Below are 23159 nucleotides of genomic sequence, written 5' to 3'. Positions count from 1 at the left end.
CCACTTATATATTTGACCGATCATTTGGTGAATTATATCTCGTCTTGGTGGATTTCATGATTCCTTTACACCTTACTTGTATTGATATGTGACCATACCGTTTTGCTGTTTATGTGCTACTTGTTGGTTTTGACTTTCTGCGTTATCTAATCATTGTCGGCCTATGATGCCTACCGGTACAAGTTGTTGTCTTGACACTACTCTTCTTTGCACTTTTGTTGAGTGCGAGTACGATCCGGGCTCAGCTTCTAAACCCCGTGGGATACGCGAGGGTGACATCTTTAGTTATTCAAAGGTGAAATTTCTCTGTCATCCGTGGCCCCGAAGAACCTCCTACTATCTATTTCTCGTTTTTGTATTCGACAGACAATATGTAGCCTTCGGGTATTTTCGGACTTTCTATTCGTCCTATGTTAGCGCTCTTGTACCCTTTGACCGTATTTTTGGGATTGTCGTGACATTTCTTGTTATAATAAGTATTTAAAACTTGATAACTTATTCTTAAATAAATTTTCCGCTTATTTAACTTGTTATTAGTAATGTGGTTCGCCTACTCGAAGGGATAGTGTAGGTGCCACCACGACTCGTGAATTGGGTCGTGACACCCTCCGAAGCTGATGGAGAATTTTTAGTTCAGGGTGAACATCTGGAACTATTTTGTCGGGAAGTAAGGAGAAATCAATGGACATTCCTTCATCTAATGACATTGTTAAGTTACAAACGAGGAGACGGGCACGATTGTTCTTGTGATGAAAATGCTTTTCTATGAAACTCGAACTTTTGATGAGAGCATACCAACGCTTGGACACACATCTGAAACGCAAGAGTAGTTCCACAGGCAACCTCAGTAGAATATCCACTAATATATCTTCTGGTAAATGACGTCTACCAACCATAATGGTGGGTCGCTCGTTTCCCACTTGATCTTCTGGAAATATAAGCAAAAATATCTAAGTATATAAAAAACAAAAGAGGCAACATACAAACTATTAAAAAAAGAACAGATCAAGCAAACAAGCGCTATATTACATGCAAGTCAGCTTGGGCTTTATATCTGGAACCAGATTTCGCTACCGCTAGGACCAATCACTAAAAGATATGACGGGGGAAGATAGGAAGATATGTAAGAAGCAGATGTGTATCCCTTTTTGTATTGTAGTTCATTCTTTTCCTCAATCCATTATCATTGTATGCTTCTTATCCAGTGTATGCTGAAAAACTTTATTAGAAAAATGTTGTTTAGTTAGACTTGGTTAACAAAAATATGAATTTCCATTTGCTGCCTCGACTCAGACTTTTACCTCTCTATTATATTCTGATAAAGATAGATGCTTCAATGTTTTCCTTGAGGTTATGTGTTCGAACCCGCTCAGCAACATAATATTTTAGTGTTACCTTTTCAAAAAAAAAAAAAAAAAAAAAAGTATGTTCTGATAAAGGTGAATTGATGTTTGTGGTCACTATCATTATGTAAGCAGAAGGGTCTTAAGATCTTGGACTTTCTTTTGACAAATACATATTCATATTTTGCAGAATTCCCTAATGCAGAGAGGCTTCATTGTCTAGAAGAAAAAGGTAGAGTGTCATGACCATTTTCTTGTGTTACTAAAAGCTGATTTTCATTTCTAAATCATATAGCTAAGAAAAGACATATTGTCATCATTTTTAATGGTCTTATTAAGATATTCACCTAAATGGAATATAGAAGATTGGAGAAACAAAATTTGGACAAGTCTTCTTATAAGAAACCTAATGTGGAGCAAGAAAGAATGATAAATTCAGATTTCCATCTTAACATTTTTGTAAGTCTTCCCATTTCCTAGTATTTTCATTAGCCAATCAATGATTTCCTCTTTGCTTTTGCTCTACACCTCAACTTAGCATATACAACCATTTTGCAGGTAATATAAGGAGAATGAAACAGTAAATATACACACCCTTTTGAACTAACATCAATCCACAACACTTGGAAATGGAACAAGTTTAACTTAGCACAACTTGCAAATAATTCTAGCAATTGAAAACTGCAAGATGCAAAGAATGGTCAAAAGGGTGGTGGGATCTAATTTAATAGCAAAATCATTTCCATTAATACAGAACCATAAAGAAGATAACAAAAAACCATAACAGAAACAAAGCAGCAAAACCCTTTATCACCAAATTTTAAAAAAAAAAAAAAAAAAGTAGAAAGAATTTGAGATCTAACCTTATAAGCTGATACAGAAGAGCTGGTGCAAAGACAGAAAAATGCAAAAGCTAGTCACTTTATCAACTTGGGTCTCCCCTTTTTGTTAATAGTACAGAATTGATTCATTGGTAGGTGGAAATACATTTACTCTTTAACTACTTGTATTCTCAGCTTAGAGCTTTTAACCAAAACCATCCCTCTTCTTTCGCCCCCAACTTCTACTGCATTCTTATAATATTTCACTTTAACTCAAAACATCCTTTAAGTTTTCCAAAGTTAACCAAAAACATCCCTCTATTAACATTTTCATTCATAGTTAACGGATTCTTCATTCTCTCATGATTTTTTCTTTTTCCCGAAGGGAGAGCCTTCGACTTCAGTGAGCTCTTCATTATTAACGAAAGAATGTTGCATTGTTTTTTGTCTTTGATTTTTTCCGATTTCTTTCTCGCGAAATCAATTAATGATAAAATAAATTCTCTAATTATCTATTTCTCTTTCCTTATTCTACTTCAGAATTTCTATTACTGACCAATCAAAACTTCTTATTTCTTTTTCCTACTTTTTTTTTTTTTTACAGAATGTGAATCTTTGAGATGAATTCAATGTCTTTTTCTGTATTTGGGTAGAAAACATATGCAGAAACTGAAAAATATGCAGATTTTGTTCTGTAGAAACTTAAAAAAAAAGTTCAAATTTAGTGTGTAGAAATTAAAAAACGTTTTCGGAAATTAAAATTTGTGTGCAGAATGCAAAACTATGAGGAGAATGCAAAATATATGGTGCAAAAACTGAAAGTTCAGTGCAAAATCAGGAAAAATATCGTGCAGAAATTGAAAAATATGTGTATAAACTAAACTTTAAATGCAGAATTAAGAAAAATTTAGTGTAGAAATTGAAAAATGTGTGCAGAAACTGAAAAATGTGCGCAGAATGCAGATCAAAGTACAGAATGCAACAAATTATGGTGCAGATTAAAGACTCCATTAAATATGGATGAAAATGTTAACATAGGGATGTTTTTGGTTAACTTTGGAAAACTTATTTTGGGTTAAGTGAGATATTATAAGAATGTAGTGGAAGTTGGGGTGAAACAAGAGAGATGATTTTGGTTAAAAGCTCATCAGTTTCCTAGGATACTATGGTGCCACACTTTGTACTCTGTCATTTTATAGAGAAAACGACATAAATGTTCTTTAACGATGAGGGTAGGTTCAAAATAGTTCCTTAACTATGCAATTAACAGTTTAGGCCTTTTAAATTTGCCACAAGTTGATAAAAATAGTCCTTTAACTATGATGGTAGGTTAAAAATAATCCCTTAAGTATGCACTTAATTGTTTTGGTCTTTGAGTTCGAAAAAAGTTAACACTTTTAGTCTCCAACAAAATATTCATCGAGTGTTGTTTGTTAGATTTGACGAGAAATATGAAGAAAAAAATTTGCGAGAACTCACATTTAGAGGTACACACTACTAAAAAAAGGGCCAAATATCTCGGGACAAAACCGACGAACGTCCGTCGGTTATAGTGCAAAACCGAGAAGAAACCAACAGACTTGATAATGTCAGAAAATAAACACAAAAACCGACTGATTCTGTCGGTTAAAACTGAGGGAGTCTATCAGCTAGGTAAAATACACTAGACTCGGGTTTAATTGAAAATCCGGTATAAAAATAAATATTTCCATTGTAGTGAATTTAAAAATAAATAGTTTCCGCAGATTTTTACCCGAAAATAACCGATGGATGTCCGTCGGCTTTCGTAAAAAAATTAAAAACTAAAAATTTAAAATAAAAATAAAAATTGGTTTTATGATAGTGTCCTTCAATTTTATCCGTCATTTTTCGTCCATTGATTTTTCACTTGTTTTTAGTAATGACAATTTTTGTAGTTTTTGCTATTTTTAATTTATTTCTAAAATCTGATGTATTTTACTTAGCCGATGAACTCCCTCAGTTTCAACCGACAGAATCTGTCGGTTTTGTGTTCCGAGACACTATTTTCTGACATTATCAAGTATGTTGGTTTTCCTCCGTTTTTCCCCACAATCGACGAATGTTCGTCAGTTATGTCCCGAGTTATTAGACCTTTTCTTAGTAATGTGTACTCTAAGTGTGAGTTCTCACAAAAAAAAAATTCTCTTAGTTCTCGTCAAATTTAACAAACAGAGTTCGATGAATATTTTATCGTACTAAAATTGTTGGATACGTCTCCCCTCCAGTAGGAGTTCTCTCCGGTCCCTCCAGTTGAGCATTGGATGCTTTACACGTGTTTTATTTTAAACAAACGGACCAGATTTGCTTTACTTAAACAGCAATAAAATCAAATCATAATTAAGACACGCTCTCGTCCCTTGATCCTCTTTATATCCATGAATGCCATAGCCATTTTTGCCCTTATTTCAATTGGAGGATTGAACTGGATTCATAGAAAAATCTGGTGTGGTTGAAATTAGAGAGAGAGAGTGATTATAGGGAACTAGGGATCTTACATTTCTAGAGACATAAAAAGAATGTGAATGTGGCTACCCAATTGAAATGACCAGATTATAGCCATGGCTATAGTGTGGATGGATGGAAAGAGATTATCATTAATTAATTAACTATGGTGCTTAGTCCTCATCCCAGTTAGAGTTATGGTTTGGAAGGAAAGAAAAGTTTAAACACATAAGATAAAGATTGTATTGATAAATGATTAACAAATAAATAAACTATGCAAATCTGGTTTGTTTATTTTAATAGAGGATCCGTGTAAAGCATCCAGCACCCAATTGGAGGAACTGGAGAGGAGCCTCGTCCAAAATTGTTAACGAACTTAAATTGCTAAATGCATACTTAAGGGACTATCTTTAACCTACCCTCATAATTAAGAGACCATTTTCTTTAACTTATGGCAAACTAAAAGGACCAAAATTGTTAATTATATAGTTAAGGGACTATTGTGAACCTACCCTCATAGTTAAGGGACCATTTATGTCATTTTCTCTCATTTATACAACTCATTCAATAATTTACGGAAAAGGGCCAAATATACCCTTGTACTATCGGAAAAGGGCCAAATATACCCCTCGCTATACTTTGAGTCCAAATATACCCCTGTTGTTATACTATTGGTAGGGGTGTACATGGACCGGGTTAGTTCAGATTTTTTAAATACCAAACCAAATCAATTGCGTTGGATTTTTAAATTTATACACCAAACTACACTAATAAAATTCGGGTTTTTCAACCTCGGGTTTTTCTTTACGAAAATTCTTCATACAAAACATATAACTTTTACTTCAAATATTTCTTTAGTCCTAGTAAGATACAACTATATAATTAAGGTGTTTCTTAAAAAAATAACATAAAATAGGAGATGAGTGATGACATTGTATAAAAATATTCAACAACAAAAAAAAATCGATTAAAATAAATATTGCTAATTAATAAGCCATAAAGAAAATGACCATAATCTAAAAATGTTAAGTCATACTAAAATAAATAGGGCCAATAAGTATTAATTACATGACAAAGAAAAAAATTAAGTTTTGTATTTTCACTCTCTAGATCAATTATGCAAAACTAAAGAATAAATATTCAATATTATTTTCATTCCCACTCGTAGAATTGAATTTCTTTTGTCAGCATTAATATTGAGTTAATTTTGATTTGGACTTTCTTTGAGTTACTAACATCCATGAGATATAAAACTTATTGACATTCAAAATTCTAAATCCAAGCTTGAAATAATATGATAATAGACAAAAAACTACGAAAAAATTTAAGAAATATTTATAAATTACATTACAAATAAATATATTTATGTATAAAATATTTTAAAAATTGAATAAATCTAATATCAGGTCGGTTTGGTTCGATTTGACTTTTTTTAGCTAAAATCAAACCAAACCAATTATGAGCCCGTTTGGATTGGCTTATAAGTTGTCTAGATAAAAAGTCGTGTTTCGAACTTTTTTGAGTGTTTGGTGACCAAACCTTAAAGCCATTTTGTGATTAAAATAAGCCTAAAAAAATAATTGTCCGTTTAGGCTTTATCTAAGCCGAGCCTTATAAGTTGGAAACAACTTATAAGCTCAAAAAAAAAAAAAAAAAAAAAAAAAATTTATCCTAACTTTTTACTTATAAAGTTCTTGGACGACTTATTATTCGCTTTTTTTTTAAGCCCATCCAAACAGGCTCTATGATCGGGTTTTTTTTTTCCAATATCAAACCAAGTCAAACCAAATCACTAGTAGGGTTTTTTTCCCGGTTTATCGCTTTGGTACTGTTTGTCGGTTTACTGTGTACACCCCTAACTGCCACCAAAATGCCATCAAATTACTGGTATATCCTTGAGGAGTTACTAGGCCTGAAAATGAAAAGACACGTGAATGAGTAATTAATATATAACCCACCTTGATTCTTCAGTGGAAATATCTTTTTTGCACATTCCCGCCACATTTAAGCCCAGTAACTCCTCAAGGATATATATATATATGGTAATTTAGTGGCAGTAATGGTGGCAATAGTGGTAGAGGGGAAGAAAATTTTAGTGGTGAAAGAACAAATAGAGGGGAGGGGTATGGGTTAGAGGCGCTGAGGTGGCATGCCACGTGGCATCGACCTCATCAAATGTCAATGCCACGTAGGATTGAATGTCTTCCTTGAACAACCTTAACGAGGGAGGGGTATATTTGAACCAATATTATAACAGCAGGGGTATATTTGAACCCAAAGTAGAACGAGGGGCATATTTGGCCCTTTTCTATTTAATTAAAGTTTTAAATATATTTCTTATATTAATTCTAAGGGAAAAGGATCAAAATGCCCCTTAATTATGGGAAATAGAGCAAAATTGTCTCTCTTTTTTTTTTTTTTTTTTTTAACTTTCTTCTCAAATATACCCTCTTCACTGATGGATTGATTTAGATTTGCTCCTTAACTATGAGAAACAGAATAAATTTGTTCTCCGTTTGAATTTGATCCTACATTGCGCTTATCATGAATTGACTAGCTCATATTTGCCCTCAAACAGAGGACGCATTTGGATAAGTTTCAACTTGGAACTTTGCTGCTCAGCAGCCCACCACAACAACGGTATATTTTGAGAATTCAACGTGACTGCCTTTGAAGCTTAATATTATTTGATCTTTGAAAACTTTACATAATGTGTTTCAACGAATGTATCTTGTTACTTGAATCAATGTGCTCCGAAAATATATCTAGTTTATTACTGTAATTGACTAGAAAGGCATTTGAACATTGAAAAATTGGAAATTTTGAAGAAAAAAAAATAAATCAAATAACTACTTGGTTCTACATCGTATCCTTGCTCCAAGTTGAAGATGGGTTTTCCAAGTTTCAAAAAGTGGGGAGAATCAATTTTTCACTGTATTCTTTTTTCCACTCACAATACTTCCAACTTTTTTTACAAGTGAAAAGCATGTCATTTACTTCAACTTCAAATGCTAATTTCAACCAAATCTATGTTTGGAATGTTCTATATAAGCTATTGAATGTTCTATAGGTAACAACCACCAGGCCTGGATGTTCTTTCTAAGCTATTGAAGAAGTGATCAATTTGCTCAACTGCATTATCCTTGCCCTGGCTGTCATTTCTTCTCCTTAATGGAACTAAGCTCTCCTTGTAATTGAACACCCAAGAGCGCCCCAATATTAAGTCCAGCTCAAATCCAAGATCAGTAACTTGTCTTGTTGTAGGGTCATATAGCACCAGTTGTGAAGTTTCAGTTATTTCGAAAATCATCTTATCATCCTCCCGGACTCCGCGAGGCCAATGAGCAAATTTTATTAGAGGTTGAACAGTGAGAACTTTGGCCCAACTACCCTCTTGTTGGTTCATTACCCACACATCATATATGGATATCATTGGTTTACCAGGGTTGACACCAACTAAGATAGCGAGTGAGTCACCGTGCAACATGAGCTTTCCCCACTGTGCATTTGGAATAACTGGTCCTTGCATCTCCCTAAACTGTTCGCTGCACATGTCAAATGAGCATATGCGGCAGCTTCTGTTGTCTAGGCGCCCAAAGAACCAATAATATACCCCATTGAGATATGTGTCGCCAATGGGCTCGTATAAGCTACAACAGTAACGAAATTCAGGTTTCAGGTTCTTCCACGAGTTGTTGCATAAGGAAAAGACCGAGCAATTAGGGGAAACATGATCCCAAAATCTTTGAATCTGTAGAACCTTATAATCTAGAGTCGACGGGTCAAACCCTAATGCAACTGTATAATCATGACCTCTGAATGGCTGAAGCTCAAAAGTCACAGGAGGCAGAGGCCAAAACTCTCTGGTGGCCGGATTCCACAAAGCCAAGCTAACATCATCTTCAGAATTAAGCTCCACTTTCTCCAATAAGAATAGGCCGTCAACTGGGCTAGCAACAGAGTTGAAATCAGTGACCCTCCGAAGCTGATGGAGAATTTTTAGTTCAGGATGTACATCTGGAACTATTTTGTCGGGAAGTAAGGAGAAATCGATGGACCTTCCTTCATCTAATGACATTGTTAAGTTACAAATGAGGAGACGGGCACGATTGTTCTTGTGATGAAAATGCTTTTCTATGAAACTCGGACTTTTGATGAGAGCATACCAACACTTGGAAACACGTCTGAAACGCAAGAGTGGTTCCACAGGCAACCTCAATAGAATATCCACTAATATATCTTCTGGAAAATGACGTCTACCAACCATAATGGTGGGTCGCTCGCTTCCCGTTTTATCTCCTGGAAGTATAAGCAAAAATATCTAAGTACATAAAAAAACAAAAAGGCAACAGACAAATTTATTAAAAAAAGAACAGATCAAGGAAACAAGCGTTATATTACATGCAAGTCAGCTTGGGCTTTATATTTGGAACCCAGTTTTGCTACCGCTAGGACTGATCACTAAAAGATATGGCGGGGGAAGATAGGAAGATATGTAAGAAGCAGTTTCTTCAGATGTGTATCCCTTATGCTATAGTAGTTCATTCTTTTCCTCAATTTATTATCATTGTTTGCTTCTTATCTAGTGTATGCTGAAAAACTTTATTAGAAAAATGTTGTTTAGTTAGACTCGGTTAAAAAAAATATGAATTTCCATTTGCTGCCTCGACTCAAAGACTTTTACCTCTCTATTATATTCTGATAAAGATAGGCGCTTAAATGTTTTCCTTGAGGTTATGCATTCGACCCTGCTCAGCAACATAATATTTTGGTGTTAACTTTTCAAAAAAGAAAAAAAAAAAAAATGTTCGGGTAAAGGTGAGTTGATGTTTGTGGTCCCTATCATTATGTAAGCAGCACGGTCTAAGATCTTGGACTTTCTTTTGCCAAATATAGATTCATATTTTGCAGACTTCCCTAATGCAGAGAGGCTTGGTCGTCCAGAAGAAAAAGGTAGGGTGTCATGACCGAAGTACTTGAGGTTAAATAGAATTTACACCCCCCAACCCCGCCGCCCCCCCCCCCCCCCCCCCCAAAAAAAAAAAACCAACCACAAATAAAGTTGTACATAAAACCTATGTTGCTTGGACCCTTCAAAATCCCTGCCGACACAATTTGGGTGTGGGTGTGGGATCTATTATGGATTAATTTGGTCAACAAAATTCAAAGAACCAGAATAACCTAATTTGCTTTTGAGGATCAACTACGCTGAAAAATTAAATTCCCGAATTGCCCTTCTTAACAGTTAACTTTCTGTTTGTTTATTTATGTTCTGTGAGTAGTTGGATCAAAATCACTCACATCGTTTAATTGAAGGTTGAATGTGTTTAGTTGAATATCACGAGGACTAAAACTGAAATATAGTACTAACACAAGGACTAAAAGTGTTATTTCCCCCTATAAAGTATGAGAACGCTTTGCTATTACACAAGATATACATGTATTGACCACATCCCAGCACCCGTATCCGCACTCGAATCAATACTTCGAATCTTGAATTTATGTGATGAGGAATTCAACCTCTAGATCGGCGCCCGTATCCTGTACAGGCATTGAGTCCAAGCAACATAGATGTAACCATTTTCTTGTGCTAGAATCTAAAAGCTGATTTTCATTTCTAAATCATATACAGTTAAGAAAACAAAGAAAAGGCATATTGTCATAATTTAATAGTAAAGGCATATTGTCATAATTTTTAATAGTCTTATTAAGATATTTACCCAAATGGGATATAGAAGATTGGAGAAACAAAATTTGGACAAGTCTTCTTATAAGAAACCTACTGTGGAGCAAGAAAGAATGATAAATTCAGATTTCCATCTTAACACTTTTAAGTCTTCCCATTTCCTAGTAAAGAAGTGGTCATTTGGTTTTCTAGTATTTTCATTAGCCAATCAATGATTTCCTCTTTGCTTTTTCTCTACACCTCAACTTAGCTATATACAACCATTTTGCAGGTAATTTAAGGAGCATTAAACAATAAATACACACCCTTTTGGACTAATATCAATCCACAACACTTGGAAATGGAACAAGTTTAACTTAGCACAACTTGCAAATAATCCTAGCAATTGAAAACTGTAAGAAGCAAAGAATGGTCAAAAGGGTGGTGGGATCTAATTTAATAGCAAGATCATTTCCACTAATACACAACCATAAAGAAGATAACAAAAAACCATAACAGAAACAAAGCAGCAAAACCCTTTATCACAAATAGACCAAAAAATTTTTTAAAAAAAAAGTAGAAAGAATTTGAGATCTAACCTTATAAGCTGATACAGAAGAGCTGGTGCAAAGACAGAAAAATGCAAAAGCTAGTCACTTTATCAACTTGGGTCTCCCCTTTTTGTTACTAAGTACAGGATTAACTGAGTGGGTGTACGAGGTAGGTGGCCACACCTTTAGGGGTCGTTTGGTAACTACGCAGGTATTAGAAATGCAGTTATTAGTTATGTATGTAGGATTTAGTTATGCATAAATTATTGGCCAAAGTCATAGATGGACCCTGAACTTGTCCTGATTTTTCACTCCCAACTGAAACATTGACCATCTGAACCCCCGAACATAAGATAAACTGTGTCATTTGAACCCCCTCGCTTACCGGCACACACGTGAAGCTCAATCGCTTTTAAACAGAGTGAGAGACCAATTTTTTTTTTTTTGAATTTTTAATCATTAAAAATTAATTTTAACAAAACTTATTTTAAAATCTATTTAAATAATTAAAAAAAATTGAAAAACCCAACCGATCCTTCCGATAGCCCACTTCACCTCCGCCACTGCCTCCACTGCCTCCTTCGTCGCTTCTCTCCTCTCTCGCCGCCTCCGCCGCCGTCGCTTTTTTCTTTTTTTAAATTTTTAATCATTAAAAATTAATTTTAACAAAAGCGCTATTTAAATAGATTTTGAAGCGGCGGCGGGGGCAGTGGCGGCGGTGGCAGCGGTGAAGTGGGCTATCGGAGAGAATGGGTTGGGTTTTTCAATTTTTTTTAATTATTTAAATAGATTTTAAAATAGAGTTTTTGTTAAAATTAATTTTTAATGATTAAAAATTTAAAAAAAAAAGAAAGCGGCGCGGGGCGCGGAGGAGGCAGCGGCGGCAGTGGCGGTGGCGAGGTGGGCTATCGGAGAGGATGGGTTGGGTTTTTCAATTTTTTTTAATTATTTAAATAGATTTTAAAATAGAGTTTTTGTTAAAATTAATTTTTAATGATTAAAAATTTAAAAAAAGAAAGTGGCGGCGGAGGAGACAGCGGCGGCAGTGACTGCTGCAAGGTGGGCTATCAGAGAGGATGGGTTGGGTTTTTCAAAAAAATTTTAATTATTTAAATAGATTTTAAAATAGAGTTTTTGTTAAAATTAATTGTTTTTGTTGACATGACTTATTTTTTTTAAAAAAAAGGTAACATGACATGGCTCCATGTCAGTGGTCTATTTTTCCATGTCACAGCAAGTGAGCTTCATTCGTGTGCCCAGCTGGCACGAGGGGTTCAAATGGCACATTTTATCTTATGTTCGGGGGTTCAGATGGTCAACATTTCAGTTGGGGGGTCTAGATGGAAAATCAGGACAAGTTCAGGGGTCCATCTACGACTTTGGCCTAAATTATTTCTTTGGATGTTGGTTTGTTATATTAAAAGTTAATAAATATTATTTACTTTTAAAATTAAAATATCTGTTTACAATTAAAATAAAAATATTAAAATATTACATAAATATGTAAAAATTTTGTTTAGAAAATGAAAGTAATTAAGTAGAGAGTGATAAGGGTAATATTGTCATTTTAACTTTTTATTCATGTGTTGGTTATTCTATTTTCTATCCCGCATAAAATAATATATAAATTCCCTCATAACTTATGCATGTATTAGTTATGCGGATTTCTAAATTGCAAACCAAATATCGTACTAATTTTATATATGAATAACTTACTTCCTAACTAGCTACCAAACACTGTATAACTATGCAAAAATTAATACATGAATAACGTGTCTCTTTACTAGCTACCAAACGTGGTATGAGTTAATGCCGAAATTAATATATGGATAACTTGCTTCTTGTCCAGCCACCGAACGACCCCTTACTCTTTAACTACTTGTATACTCACTTTCCTTGGATACTATGATGCCACACTTTGTCATTTTATAGAGAAATACTAGTTAAAAATAGAACTGTAACCGGTAATCCAATCGCAAAATTGACTTATTGGTATTAAGTTATCGAATTAAAAATTTTTAGTTAATGATTTATCGGTGCAGGATGGATTACTCAATTTTGCTATCGGGTAAACCGTAACTCATTAAGAATTATCTTATTTATATTTCTACCCTAGGTATATAAAGTATCTATAAAATTTTGGCCAGATTATCCCTTTATCTTTGAGGGTTGGTCTAACTTTATCTTCCAAGTATAATCTTGAGCACTATTTGTCCCTTAAATTTGCAAAAGCATGTTTAGTCTAACAAACAAAAAACTCCTCATCTGTTAAAAAACTAACAGCAATACATGAACCTGCACGTAAAATTTATTAAAGAAAAAGCCAGCTCTCTGTCATCCCCAGAACAGTCTATTGCCCTCTTCTTTCAAGAAATTGGTCTATGGAGAAAATGACTATTTCCATGGTTTTTAAACGGTATCCAAATCGTTGCGAACATACTCATATAATTCTCTGATAAATACCTGAAAGACAATACTCCATATCTGCATACCAATTGCATATGGATCTGGAAGCTATGATATCAATAATTGTTGGGAGAAGATGGATTGCATGTTGTGGTTTTAATTTTTATTGTCTCTTAAATTTAGCAGATATACCACCCGATAACCGCCCCAAAAGTGCTAATCTGATACCGAACCCACCGATATCTATCGGTTGGCTAGCGGATTAGTATATTTAAAAGCCGATAATCGATAAGCCGAGCTGATAAGCGTAATCATCCGTCCAATAAGCAGCTCCAAAAATACAATTCATATAATTTAATTTAAAGTTTTTAAATATATCTCTTATATTAATTCAAGGGGAAAAGGGTCAAAAAGGCCCTTAATTATGGGAAATAGAGCAAAATTGCTTTTTTTTTAAAAAAAAAACTTTAGTCTCAAATATACCCTTATCACTGATGGATTGGTTTAGATTTGCCTCTTAACTATGGGGAACAGAACAATTTTGTCCTTCATTTGAATTTGAACCTAAATTGCGCTTATCATGAACCGACTAGCTCATATTTGCCCCTCAAACGGAGGACGCATTTGGATAAGTTTCAACTTGGAACTTAGCTGCTCAGCAGCCCACCACTAAAACGGTAGATTTCGAGTAATTCAACGTGACTGCCTTTGAAACTTAATATTTTTTATCTTTGAAAACTTTAGACATCATGTGTTTCAACGAACGTATCTTGTTATTTGAATCAATGTCTTGCGAAAATATATACAGTTTATTAATAGACTAGAAAGGCAACTGGACATTGAAAAATTGGAAATTTTGAAAAAAGAAAAAAAATCAGATAACTACTTGGTTCTATATCGCATCCAGTTTCTTGCTCCAAGTTGAAGTTGGGTTTTTAGTTTGAAAAAGTGGGGAGAATCAATTTTTCACTGATCTTTTTTCCACTCACAATACTTCAACTTTTTTTACAAGCAAAATGCATGTCATTAACTTCCACTTCAAATGGTTTTTTTTTTTCGAATTTCAACCAAATCCATGTCTGGACTGTTCTTTATAAGCTATTGAATGTTCTTTAGGTAACAACCCCCAGCCCTGGATGTTCTTTCTAAGTTATTGAAGAAGCGATCAATGTGCTCAACTGCATTATCCTTGCTGTCATTTCCACCCTTTTATTGGAACTAGGCTCTCCTTGTAATGGAAAACCCCTGAGCGACCCAAGGTTAAGTCCAGCTGAAACCCAAGATCTGTAACTTGTCTTGTTGTAGGGTCATATAGCACCAGTTGCGAAGTTCCAGTTATTTGGAAAATCATCTTATCATCCTCCAGACGCCACGAGGCCAATGAGCAACTTTTATTAGAGGTAGAACAGTAAGAACTTTGGTCCAACTATCCCCTTGTTGGTTCATTACCCACACATCATATATGGATATCACTGGTTTACCAGGGTCGACACCAACTAAGATAGCAAGTGTGTCACCACGCAACATGAGCTTTCCCCACTGTGCATTTGGAATAACTGGTCCTTGCATCTCCCCAAATTGTTCGCTGCACATGTCAAATGAGCAAATGCGGCAGCTTTTTTTGTCTAGGTGCCCAGAGAGCCAATAATATACCCCGTTGAGATATGTGGAACCAATGGGCTCGTGTAAGCTACAACAGTAAGGGAATTCAGGTCCCACGAGTTGTTGCGTAAGGAATAGACACTGACAAAGCCATTAGGGGAAACGCCCAGTCCCCAGTCATCCCAAAACATTCGAATCCATAGAACCTTATAATCTTGAGTCAACGGGTCAAACCCCAACGCAAACTGATTATCATGATCTTTGAATGGCTGAAGCTCAAAAGCCATAGGAGGCAGAGGCCAGAACTCTCTGGTGGCAGGATTCCACAAAGCCAAGCGAGAATCATCTTCATCAAAAAATGCCGCTTTCTCCACTAAGAATAGGCCATCAACTGGGCCAGCAACAGACATGAAATCAGTGACCCTCTGAAGCTGATGGAGAGTTTTTTGTTTAGGGGAAACACCTGGAACTATGTTGTCAGGGAGCAAGGAGAAAGCAACGGACTTTCCTTCATCTGATATTCTTAAGTTACAAATGAGGAGACGGGCAAGATTGTTCTCGTGATGAAAATGCTTTTCTATGAAGCTCGGACTTTTGATGAGAGCATACCAATGCTTGCACACGTACGCATTTGAAACGTAAGAGTGATTCCACAGGCAACCTCAATAGAATATCCACTAATAGGTCTTCTGGTACATGACGTCTACTATCCATATGGAATCTCTAGCATATAAGAAACAAAAAAATGAGCAAAATGAGACAGCATACAAATTTATTTAAAGAGAATAGATCAAGAAAACAAGCATTAACACAATACCAAGTACAATTAGAAAATATCAAGCAGCACTATATAATACAGATTTCCATCTTGTCTTCGCATTTCCTAGAATAGAACCCTGGTCATTTGGTTATCTAGTGTCTAGCCAATCAATGATCTTCTTTTTACTTTTGCTCTACATCTCAACTTAGCATATACAACCATTTTGCAGGTAATTAATAAAATAATTTAAGGACCATACACAGAATATACACACCCTTTTGGACTAACATCAATTCCTAACACTTGGAAATGGTTTTCACTTAGCACAACTTGCAAATAATCCTACCAATTGAAAATTGTAAAAGATGCAAAGAATGGTCAAAGGAGGGTGGGATCAAAAGCATAAACATAAAGAACATAACAAAAACCCATAACAGAAACAAAGCAGCAAAACGATATATCACCAAATAGAAAAGAATTTGAAATCTAACCTTATAAGAGAAATGGGAGAGGAGAGTACTGATTTAGTGAAGAAGAGGCAAAAAGCTCGTCAATTTATCATCATGGCTAGTGTACCAGGTTAGTTGGAATTTGGAAAAAGCTAAAGTCTAGATATGACATTTTATAGTATTTCCTTTTATATGTTCTATGGTACGGATACTGCTTTCATTCTAATTTTCCTTGGAGTCTGGGACTGGAAGTGGAACTATATTACTTTACGTTTTAAATCTCATTCTTATATTAATTCTATTCAACACAATGATGGACCAAATGAATAAAATATAAATAAAGCTGTTAAAGCTAAAAGGAATGGAAGTTCAAACCGTTGGCTTTCTTTGAAAAGCATTGGTCAATTTTTATCTATTTAAATGCTCATTCTAGCCGCCAACAAGATATACATATAGTAATAAGAGAACAAGATATAAATACAGTAATAAGAAAGGCGAAGGGTTAAATTTACCCTTCAAGTATAGTTTTATAGTTTAAATTTGTCCTTCATCAAAGTTTGAGATCAAATTTGTTTTATGGATGGAAGTCAACATCACAAAAAAAAAAAAAAAATAGACACATTGTATCCACATCAAATCCACGTAGGCAACTCATACCCAACACAATAAACCCATAACCCGACTTGTATCTCATCCCATAAATATTTTTTCTACCCTAGTTCATTTTTTTTTCTTCCAGAGAGGGAATACAACAGCGATTAGGCATCAAGACATCAAATTCCTCCGGCAAAAAGCAAACATAATACTTTGCTAGAAGACGTTTTAGCACTGAATTTACCAGAAGTGAACCTAAATGAAAACATAGCTCCAATAAGAACATAATTTTATCAAGGTAAATTGCCATTTCAAAAACCATTTTGCTGATCCAATTATGGAAGATAAAGGATATATAGAAGCAGAAATATTTAAAAGAACTATCCTCCATAACAATGCAAACAGTATAAATTACGTAAAAAAAAAAAGTTTAAACACAAAGCAATCCACAAAGTTTAATATCAAATTTATCACTATTAAATTATCAATCCACAAAACTAAAACCCAGACAAGAATCTCTCCGAGGGAATCAAACATGCAGCAAAAGGACAGCGGGTGAAAACAGTGAGGAAAATTCTTTCATATAGACTATAATCTAATCTGTTGTATTCCCTCTCTTTCTGGGAAAAAAAAATGAACTAGGGTTGAAGGAATATTTATAGGATGGGGATACGGGTCTGGTTATGGGTTTATTGTGTTAGACATGAGTTGTGTACGTGGATCTGATATGGCTATTTTTTTTCATTTTTTTTGTTATGTGTGTTTCCTTCAAATATCTTAACGAGAAAAGCAAATTTGATCCCAAATTTTGACGGAAGGTAAGTTTAAACTATAAAATATATTTGGAGGGTAAATTTGACCTTTTTCCCTAATAAGAAATAAGTTTTTATTCCCACTTTTTGTGTGCCAATTCTTATTTCATTTACATATATTGCTATGTCTTCTAGAAACTCTTTTTTTTCTGTTGGGTTGAATTCTTGTGGTAAAAAGAATCAAATATTGCAACTAGGCATTATATTATTATATCTTATAAATGGAACTTTCATTAAATCATTTATATCTTTTAATTTCCTAAAAATGTCTTGCCTACCCTTATTTCATTTTTTTCGCAAAACTTTCGCGCATTTTTTGCCCTTTTAGAACTTGCCGTTATATTCCTACAACAGTTCTATCATAAATTTAATTGAAAAAACTGAAGTATTTTAATTAAACGCAAATTAATAGTATGCTTGTTATATTTGTAAAAGTGAGGTAGAATTTGGTATAAAAATACCGTAAAAGATTATGTTTTTCATTAAGTGGACTTAAAATATAAAGAAGTATAACACATAGAAAAGTTGAGGAGATTTAACATGTCATTATAAATATAGACAAAATTATCCATCGACACTGTACAATATTTCAGTAAAAAAAGTCTCAATTGACTCTCCTTGATAAGGGTGGCTTCCCACTACTTGTGAGTAGAATAAGTTGGTAGGATAACCTTCTAGTTGAAAAAAAGGGTGGCTTCCCCCTATGTGTGAGTATAATAACCTTCTAGTTGAAATATGCTCTCAAACTTTAGTATTGGTGAATAAATTCTTTAAGGAAATATGCTCTCAAAATATGGTTTTCTTTTGAGCCGAGGGTCTTTTGGAAACAGCCTCCCTACCTTTCAAGGTGGGGGCAAGGTCTGCGTACACTTTACTCTTCTCAGACCTCACACTGTGGGATTCAACTGGGTATGTTGTTGTTGTTGTTGTTGGTTTCTAACTCGAGTTAGAATGTATCTTTACTGAAGGCTAGAGACCCGACTGAAGGCTAGAGACCCTTTACTAGAAACGATGTGCAAGGAAAATTCCTACTAATTGTCTCTGTGACACAAAAGAGAATTCCAACAGTCACAGAAACGTTTTTTTTTTTTTTTTTTTTTTTTCTCTTTTCTGACGGTACTAAATTCACACATATAGTGAAAATACATTGGGTTAGTTGGAACACTTTGTAAGACTCAATTTTGAACCAACTATTCATTCTAACTAATCTATCTATGTTATAAATATTATTTATTATTGTGGATGTCTACCTTTAGGAGAAATATTAGGGTTTGGTGACTTTGGGATCAAGTCACTTTTCCCCTATAAATATAGAGGTTCTCCTTCATTGTAAATAAATCCCTAACAAGAGAAACAAAGAATTTCTCTCTTCTCTCCTTCTCTATAAATATTCTTGTTCCAGCACGAGTCTCTAATTTTTGAGTAAAATTTAATTTTCTTCCTCACTAAAGCCAAACTCAGATGGTGTAGATTTCCCAGAGAAGAGAATGAAAATCATCACAATACATCAAAAGCTGCTTTGGTCGATTTGGTAGGCGGTATCTTATCCCACTTGAATGGGATTTTCGTAAGGTATTTTGATATTACTTATTCTGTGAAGCATTCTTAATAATGATCTAATGGAAGGCTCTCTTAAAACGATGCAAGTTTTATTTGATATATATTAGCAAGTCATGTGATTTTATTTGTTGGAAAAAAGCAATTTTCGCTATTATATTGACACATGCCACTGCTCGGAGTTTCTTAGTTATTGTTTATCAGTGTATGGAATTATATGACAATTTATAAATATCAAATTTGAACTCCAGTAGAGCTCATAAAAAAAAAAAAAAAAATGGCATCACCAGAAGTGGTTATATATTTTACATGTCTTCATTAATCACTAGAAGTGATAATATATTTACAGGCTTATTATGATTATCATGTAAGATATGTTGGAGAAAAATTCTCCACATTATATTTACGCCTCGATTTGCTCCTGAAGTAGCAATATATTAGAAGAGGTTAGAAGCGATCATAATTTTATATGATTAAGGCACGTTCAAATGATTATGTTCCATTCTTATAGAATGAGAATTTTTATAAATGTTAGAAATACAGATCCATTCCCTGAAGTGAATGTAGTGATAGTTAGTAAAGATTATAAATATAGACGTGCTTGTGGTTAAGAAAATATCACGACTTACCTCCAAAAGAGGTAGGAGTAATTGAGAGGAAATATCTGAATATTTTATTCTTTAATTTTGAACTCTTAAAGTAGTAAATCTGAGATTTACTCCTGAAGTGGTAAATCTGAAATTTACTCCCGAAGTAGTAAGACTCTAAAATTTACTCCAAAAGTGGTAAAACTTTGAAATTACTCCTAAAGTAGTAGAACTTTGAGATTTACTCCCAAAATGGTAGAACTTTAAAATTTACTCTGCAGTAGTAAAACTTTAAAAGGTATTCGGAAGTTGTAGGACTTTGAACTTTACTCTCGAAGTAGTGAGGCTTTGAAATTTACTCCTGAAGAAGTTCAATTTTGAAATTGGCTTCTGAAATACTAAAATATTGGAATTTTCCTCGAGAAAAAAAAAAAAAAAAAAGGAGACTTTGAAAAATATACTGAAACGGCGTTTTCTTGTACTTGAGAAATATGATGAGCTATTGAAAGTTGTGTACAAAGTGCATCTATTAATGAAGAAATGCCGCAACACACCTCCTGAAGAGATAGAATAACAAATGAGATATAAATGTTATTTTGTGTTATGAAGGTTATTGCCACAGATTCTTGTCATACGTTGAAACATATTAAATACTTTTATTATGTATCATTCCAAGGCATATGAAATAGTCTTGTAAAATATTTTCTTATCATAATCACATTGACATAGGATGATTAGTTGTTATTGATTTCCCTGAAGGAAATAACACATTCAAATATTTTTCTCGATCAAGGATGAAGTCTTTTCCAAGGGCAGAGGACGTTTTTTTTGTATGGCCAAAAAGACCCTTTGAATTATTATGTGTAAACCTCTTTTTACGTTGTGATTATCATGCTTGAAGTTGACATTCTAAAAACTTAGTATATCTACAGTTGGCAATTAATTAAGAAATCTGATCACATGTATGTTGCATTGTTACTTTGGTTTTTAGCAAGAGACATTTATTATTATTTTATTTTGTTGCCTTCCAGTCGTGTATTGATACAATTAGCAGTGTTTTAAATACATAAGATGTTTAATAAGAAAAATAAAGGGTAGTTTAATTAGACCAATACTATTGTGTTGTATCCTAATAAGACTTACCAATTTAGTGTCAAAATTTATCTAAGATGGATACAGTGAGTTGTTATATCCTAATAGGACTTGTCAAAACTTATCAATTTGAAATATATGACGCAATTCGTGATATACTTAGTTTCACTTTGTATTTTCTGGTAGTACTAATATTTAATGTATATTTGTTTTTACTTTGGGTATGTCATTGCATTTGAAGATATGGATAACTTTCAAAGCAAGTTTGGATTAAAAATTCAAAATTTTAAATGTCCATTCGTTTATTGTTTTCTTTCATGTCATCGTAAATATCTCATCAAATTTTCTTTTATGACACCAAATAGTTGTTCAACAACAAAATCAATTAAGGGCTCCAGATGAGCTAACCATTTATCTAGAAGATCATGGCACTAGTAGTGTACAAACAATATGTGATTATGGAGAATAAATTAAAGGTTCCTGAAGAGCTTATATAGTATTATGTCATTCGTCAGAGTAGATTGTAATAAACAAAGTTCTTATGATTGAAATTCAAGTAGTAAAACCGAAGTTTACTAAAGTAAATGACTATCATATTGAAGCTATAAATGATTGGAGGATTAAATATCTTGAAAATTATAGTGGGTAAGAAATATGTATATGAATGGTTACCCTCTTTATTCTCCAAGCATGATGAATCACATGGTAAACCAGAAGTTTATTGGTGCAAAAAAATAATTCATGTCATAGTAAACCAAAAGTTTACTAAAACATATAGCACATGGTATGGTAAACCTGAAGTTTACTATTATAAATAATTTTATTAGTCGGCATGAGCGGTTTGGCCATTCCGATTCAAATATGATGTGAAAATTGAGTATTTGGCATATATTGAAGAACTAGAAGATTCTTCAAGAATTTAGTTGTTGCTTGTTCTTATGAAAAGTTGATTATACTAGCAAATGTTGGGATTGAATTCCTAAATCGAAAAAAATATAAAAGGTGAATAAGGGCTGTTTCATTGTTATGTGATCTCTTAAATAGATGCATCGATAAGACGGTCACATGTGCTTTTATTGTCAACCCGCAGTTTGACATATGCAAAGTTACTTGCTCAAAATAATTGAGTTGAGAGCACAATTTTCAAATTATGTAATCAAAATAATTCATCTTGTTAATGCCGGTTTATATCCAAGCTGGTTTGGCCTTAAATGCCTCTACTAAATAGCTAAACCATTGTTTACGAGAACAAAGCTCCATGTGTTGATTTGAAATATGATATATTGCATACAATAACACTTATATGCTTCAGGCCAAAGAATTATGATAAATTCTCCCCTCACAATTGGTTCAAGGTCAGGAACCAGATATTTCCATCTAACAATTTTTATGTGTGGTATATGATTAATTAATCTACCGTGATGCACAAAGATGGATTCCCCTAAAAAAGATGGGATATATGTTAGTTTTCTAACATAAGGGGGAGAGAAGAAGCAGCTGAGAAATATGTTATGAATTATCATTAGGTTGATCCTCATTCAAAAGATAATTCAACTCAAATGTTAGAAGCATTTGCTGACCCAAAGTTAATTTCTAATTTCAGCTGCAAAACGCTCCTATTAAATTCATGTCCCTGAAGGACAGAGTCTACAGCATGCATGAAGCGTGGTAGACTAATCGATTTCAAATGCAATAATCATTGAAAAGAAAGAGGAGCAAAATGATCAATGATCATTACAAGGAGACAATGATCATTATAAGGAGGCAATGTGCTCTTGAAGAGCCTACGACATAACACTTCATGAAACCTCATGAGAGGTTAGGCACCTAAAAATAATGGAAGTGATGAGATCTCAATAAGTTATGTCACATTGCGAACCGATACAAATGATATATTGTCGATGATATCTTTGGTACAATATAGCGCAATATTGTAAAAGATTGTGAGGATCTAAATTCTACATCTATTAAAGCATGCTAACGTAGAAATTATTATCAAGTGAAATGATGAATCTTGGTAATCGTAAAACTTATTGGACCAACTGTCCAGACACCAGAAGATGTCACATCATTTAAATAGAAATAGATGTTGTCTGACCTATATGAATTACTTGACAAAATTATATGAAAATTCTTGAAGAATTTTGAATGCCCTGAAGCATATACAAGTTCTAGTAGTTTTGTTCATTATTCTTATATGAATTAAATCAAGCAAGGTGAATGTGATTTAATCACCTTAATGAATGTTTAATGACTAAGGTCTATTTATCCCTACGTCTTTGTGAAAATCAAAATCTGTCATATTGTTTGTGCAAGTTGATGACTTGAGAATTATTGAAACCCTTGAAGAGTTTTCAAAAGAAATAGATTATCTGTTGAAATGAGAAACTTGCAAGATTTTTTGGCCCTAAAGTGTCATATCTTTATGCAATTGATGTATTTATATATTTTGCTATG

General features: G+C 33.8%; 2 protein-coding genes and 1 pseudogene across 2 annotated transcripts in view; all 3 read right to left on the bottom strand.

Moving 5' to 3' along the window:
* The window catches only part of LOC132034002 (F-box only protein 8-like), a 5148-nt gene extending 1833 nt beyond the window's left edge, over positions 1 to 3315 (bottom strand). Inside the window, exons 1-2 of the mRNA XM_059424206.1 lie at positions 2207 to 3315; positions 606 to 928 (exon numbers count right to left, since the gene is read on the bottom strand). Of these exons, the coding sequence (XP_059280189.1) occupies positions 606 to 896 (291 nt within the window). The 5' untranslated portion in view covers positions 897 to 928; positions 2207 to 3315. The remainder of the gene's footprint in view (positions 1 to 605; positions 929 to 2206) is intronic.
* Positions 3316 to 7587: 4272 nt separating this feature from the next.
* On the bottom strand, positions 7588 to 10980 carry LOC132035486 (F-box protein CPR1-like). The gene is made up of 2 exons (XM_059425769.1): positions 10892 to 10980; positions 7588 to 8926 (listed from the first exon to the last, which is right to left on the bottom strand). The coding sequence occupies exon 2, from the start codon at positions 8892 to 8894 to the stop codon at positions 7692 to 7694; it is 1203 nt and encodes a 400-aa protein (XP_059281752.1). The 5' UTR covers positions 8895 to 8926; positions 10892 to 10980; the 3' UTR covers positions 7588 to 7691.
* A 3367-nt stretch (positions 10981 to 14347) lies between these two features.
* Positions 14348 to 15565, bottom strand: LOC132034938 (F-box only protein 8-like; annotated as a pseudogene).
* Between the last annotated feature and the right edge of the window lie 7594 nt (positions 15566 to 23159).

This window comes from Lycium ferocissimum, chromosome 10 (genome assembly GCF_029784015.1).
Source record: "Lycium ferocissimum isolate CSIRO_LF1 chromosome 10, AGI_CSIRO_Lferr_CH_V1, whole genome shotgun sequence".
NCBI lineage: Eukaryota > Viridiplantae > Streptophyta > Magnoliopsida > Solanales > Solanaceae > Lycium > Lycium ferocissimum.
Note: the sequence above shows the minus strand (reverse complement) of the source record. Positions and strands in the feature narration are given on the sequence as shown.